Source organism: Berghia stephanieae, chromosome 2 (genome assembly GCF_034508935.2).
Source record: "Berghia stephanieae isolate SIO BIC M18660-M18661 chromosome 2, UCSD_Bste_1.3, whole genome shotgun sequence".
Classification (NCBI taxonomy): domain Eukaryota; kingdom Metazoa; phylum Mollusca; class Gastropoda; order Nudibranchia; family Aeolidiidae; genus Berghia; species Berghia stephanieae.
In genome coordinates, this window is record NC_088361.1 from 85,881,364 (window position 1) to 85,886,629 (window position 5,266).

Consider the following 5,266-nt stretch of genomic DNA (forward strand, 5'->3'; position numbering starts at 1 on the left):
TTAGTTCTCAACTAGCCCCCCATCAAACCGAGATGACTGCACAGGATAATCCATACCCTAGATCAGCAAAGGCACAGAAAGCCCAATTCGCTGGACACACTATACTATTATACTATACTATAAGTATAAGAAGCGACAGAATAAAACAAAAACACATAGGTATCAAGTTGTTTTAACACACTGGTCAAATCAATTATCCTCTACAACTGTGCATGCACACGGGGAATGGCAAAATCCGACCAAAAAAAAAAAAAAAAAAAAAAACAAACAAACAAAAAAACAAAACAAAACAAACAACAACAAAAAAAAAAAAAAACCGAAGTGGCAATTCAAACTCGAGTCTGAATAGTCTCCCGTGGCTATTCGGACTCAAACTCCAATGTACGTTTGCATACAGAGGGTAGGACGACACAATGTGGGCAGTTGGCAAAGGGTGGAAGTGATAAAGAAATAGAAAGAGATCGGAAGAAATTCTGTTTTGCCAATATCACACTAACTCAGCTCATACCCCTACTTTGGACTGTAAAATTGCTGCCTGTCTCGCACAATCAGAATATGTACTTTTAAAAATTATTTATTTTTGTCCTAATTTTAATTGGACATCGTGTTATGTTCTTAGAAAAGCTTTACATTTATATCAGTATTACTTCGATTGGCATTTATTTCTTTTGAAGAGTTTAAACTCTTTTCTTTTCATTTCTATCTAGACTTCCAATTGATCTATGATTTTGTCTTTTTCTTCAAATATAGCGGGTTTAGACTACCTATTGATAGTTACTAAAAAGTAATTTTGATTTGAATTAATTTTATGTAATCATCAATAATTTAAAAAATATATTTTAAAAAAGACTATACTGCCACTGGAGACTATTCAGATTTAGTCCGAACAATCTGTTGATTGCACATGCGCATTGGAATTTGAGTCCAAATAGCAACAGGAGACTATTCAGACTCGAGTCCGAATAGCTGCAACCAAAACCAATTGGACACCTTCCGCCGTAAACAACTTAGTACAAAACTGGGACTGGGAATTAGATACCTTACACAAATAAACGCACTGTAACTGTAGCAAAAAATGTAACGAAACCCCGATCTCTCTTCAAATACTTAAAGGAAGTGGATATATCCCGAGACAAGATCTTGAAATACCAGTCAGCAAATAATACAGCTGTGTCATTGGTCATTTTACTTCACCGACTTGGGACCCGATGCCGATGCCTTTTTTTTAACACAGGACGCCCAGCCACCTCACTACCAACAATTGCACTCAATCAACACCGATGGAGAGTCATCTGCACCGAAATCGAGAAGGCCGCCGAGACTGCAAAGTCGGCCGACTATGCATGCGAAAGTCATACAAGCGTCTTTAGCAACCGTGGTTTCATTTTAGTTTTAGAAAGGAAAAGGAAATGAATAACCTGACATTCTTTACTCTTTATCGTGAAGAGTTAAATGATATTGAGAACTGTAAATAAACATTACTTAGTGAGGGAGCTTTATTTTTTTTTCCCCCACCAATTATTGTCACCATATAAAACAACATTTTAATAATGTCTTTGGTTGCGTATGGAGCAAGTGATGATAGTGAAGAAAGTGGCACCGAATCTCAACAAGAAGAGGATCTGCATGATGTACCAATAAGTGACGATGAGGATGAAATCCAAACTACAAATACAAGCAATCCGGCTTCTTCAATTTTTTCAGATTCAGTGTTTTCCTCGTCTTCCTTAGGCATTGGAACTACCAAAAAAGGTGATTTGCTAAATTTAAGAGCAAGAAAAACTTTAGGAAGCGCTAAACCGTGCCAATGAATCATCGAATCCTTTTCTTTCTTTCTTTCTTTTTTTTTTTTTTTTTTTTTTTTTTTGCAGACATATGTTTCAAATTCAAAATGTTTGTGTGTGCAAACAGTCTCGTCATCACGCATGATCATAACTCACGTCACGACCCTCTCTCTCTATTATTATTATTATTATTATTATTATTATTATTATTATTATTATTATTATTATTATTATTATAGATTGCCTGTTCGCTTGAGGGGGGGGGGGGGGGTCGTGGAAACTAGAAGGCCCCACGAGTCTCGCTGATAGCACCAAGATATGAAGTGAATAGAAAAGTGCCAGAAGACAATAGAGAATAAAAAATTTTTTCGCGACGGTGGTGGGGTTTGAACCTGCGACCTTATTGGTACGACAACTCCGCCTGGCAGGTGAGAGCGTGGCTCTACCGTGTGAGCTATCCACGAACACAAAAATATTCGTTTCAAACCCAAAGTCATTATTAGATCCCTCTCTCACCCACTTCTTGAGACCGCCGATTCGTTCGTACACCACCATCGCGAATAATTTTGACCAGCAGTTAAGCTTAATAGCCAATATTCTCAACACAAACATATAACATAGAAACGATTGAGACATTGAGTATGCTCCGGTGTATGGGGTGAATTTTTAATTCAGAAAAGTGAGTGGAGCAGGCACTTATGTTGGTAACAACAAGATATGAAGTGAATAGAAAAGTGCCAGAAGACAATAGAGAATAAAAATTTTTTTTTTTTCGCGGCGGTGGTGGGGTTTGAACCTGCGACCTTATTGGTACGACAACTCCGCCTGGCAGGTGAGAGCGTGGCTCTACCGTGTGAGCTATCCACGAACACAAAAATATTCGTTTCAAACCTAAAGTCATTATTAGATCCCTCTCTCACCCACTTCTTGAGACCGCCGATTCGTTCGTACACCACCATCGCGAATAATTTTGACCAGCAGTTAAGCTTAATAGCCAATATTCTCAACACAAACATATAACATAGAAACGATTGAGACATTGAGTATGCTCCGGTGTATGGGGTGAATTTTTAATTCAGAAAAGTGAGTGGAGCAGGCACTTATGTTGGTAACAACAAGATATGAAGTGAATAGAAAAGTGCCAGAAGACAATAGACCCACTTCATATCTTGTTGTTACCAACATAAGTGCCTGCTCCACTCACTTTTCTGAATTAAAAATTCACCCCATACACCGGAGCATACTCAATGTCTCAATCGTTTCTATGTTATATGTTTGTGTTGAGAATATTGGCTATTAAGCTTAACTGCTGGTCAAAATTATTCGCGATGGTGGTGTACGAACGAATCGGTGGTCTCAAGAAGTGGGTGAGAGAGGGATCTAATAATGACTTTGGGTTTGAAACGAATATTTTTGTGTTCGTGGATAGCTCACACGGTAGAGCCACGCTCTCACCTGCCAGGCGGAGTTGTCGTACCAATAAGGTCGCAGGTTGAAACCCCACCTCCGCCGCGAAAAAAAAAAAAATTTTTTATTCTCTATTGTCTTCTGGCACTTTTCTATTCACTTCATATCTTGTTGTTACCAACATAAGTGCCTGCTCCACTCACTTTTCTGAATTAAAAATTCACCCCATACACCGGAGCATACTCAATGTCTCAATCGTTTCTATGTTATATGTTTGTGTTGAGAATATTGGCTATTAAGCTTAACTGCTGGTCAAAATTATTCGCGATGGTGGTGTACGAACGAATCGGCGGTCTCAAGAAGTGGGTGAGAGAGGGATCTAATAATGACTTTGGGTTTGAAACGAATATTTTTGTGTTCGTGGATAGCTCACACGGTAGAGCCACGCTCTCACCTGCCAGGCGGAGTTGTCGTACCAATAAGGTCGCAGGTTCAAACCCCACCACCGCCGCGAAAAATTTTTTTATTCTCTATTGTCTTCTGGCACTTTTCTATTCACTTCATATCTTGTTGTTACCAACATAAGTGCCTGCTCCACTCACTTTGCTGATAGCACCATAACTCTCTCTCTCTCCTCTCTCTCTCTCTCTCTCTCTCTCTCTCTCTCTCTCTCTCTCTCTCTCTCTCTCTCTCTCTCTCTCTCTCTCTTTCTCTTTTGGGTACATTATATTGGTATGTGGCACGGTCATTAAAGGTAAACTTTATCACTGATAATTCGAAAAGTGTAGTAAGTGATGTGAAACAAAATTATTTTAAAACAGATTTATGACTGGACTTTTATGGTGCTTGCATTTGCATTATCTACTTTTGAGGTCATTATATCAGCGCCGAGAACAAGTAGAAATAATGATAATGAACAATAACAACAATAATTGTTTTTGAAATAAGGTGGCGGAGAAGAAGCAGCAGAGAAGAAGAGGAAGGAAAGAAGCAGATATAGAATTTCATTCATTTATAATAAAAACCTGATATAATATTATAGAATTAAAGAACAATCATGGTTGAAAAAAAGTTACCTAAAGAGCATGACAATATGAACAAGAAAAAATAGAGAATTAAAAACGTAAAGAAGAAAGAAAAGTGATTGCAAAAATGATGATGATAAAATGTTTTTCTGCAATAATTTTGCATACAAATGTAATAGAATGACCATTCTATTCTATCTAACGTTATTTGATTATGTACTCTTTACTACTTGTCGCTACCATCACTTTTTAATTGTATGCAAGGCTGTGTGCCTCTGTGGTTGATATCAACATTACTTGACTCGTGTGTGTTACTATGACCAATAGTACGCTGTGTGTTTGTGTGTTAAGCCCTTACACAGGTAGCCTCTCGATGTAATACTATTTTTATCCTCGGCTGGGTGTGACTTCTGGCCTGATAATATATTTTTGTGGGCTTTCTTTCACCACTTCACATCGTTATAACTTCATTTTAACAACTATGATCATTTATAAATTTATATCACTAATTCTGGCAAATCATAGCTTTTTAGCCACATAACTTGAGTCATCTAAATCTACTTTGTTCTTCTGTATACTTAATAATTGTTACTTAAATGTTTCATACACCCATAACGTTAACGCCTTTGATTACTAATTACGAGCTAAACATTTACTCTTTATCTCTGCAATTTTCTATGATTGATTCTGTAGCATAACTCTTCAATTTAGACTAATTCGTTCCTTCATACACGTCCTATGACATTTGCATTAATTTGTTTAAATCATGAAGATGCACACAACTCGAACGGATTTACTCACTTCAGTCGTATGCATCACTTTACCTGGACCAGTGACGTAGGTGCTTTCCCTGAGGTCCGTGCTAAATCTATTTTGAACTGCTACAGCTAATATTATGTGATTCTGTCATTGATTGATTGATTCATTCATTCATTGCTACTTGCCTATAGAGTACGATACAAAAGAATGATCTGTTCCATTGTTCCTGATTAAAGACTTCATCATTATACATCCTGGCCTTTGTTGTTTGATCGCCTCCACTACTCTGGA

General features: G+C 37.5%; 1 protein-coding gene across 1 annotated transcript in view; it reads left to right on the plus strand.

Annotated features, from left to right (window-relative positions):
- The first annotated feature begins 1,250 nt into the window (after positions 1 to 1,250).
- LOC144965719 (proline-rich protein PRCC-like) overlaps positions 1,251 to 5,266 on the plus strand; it is a 15,875-nt gene continuing 11,859 nt past the window's right edge. Inside the window, exon 1 of the mRNA XM_078901341.1 lies at positions 1,251 to 1,752. Within this exon, the coding sequence (XP_078757467.1) occupies positions 1,551 to 1,752 (202 nt within the window). The 5' untranslated portion in view covers positions 1,251 to 1,550. The remainder of the gene's footprint in view (positions 1,753 to 5,266) is intronic.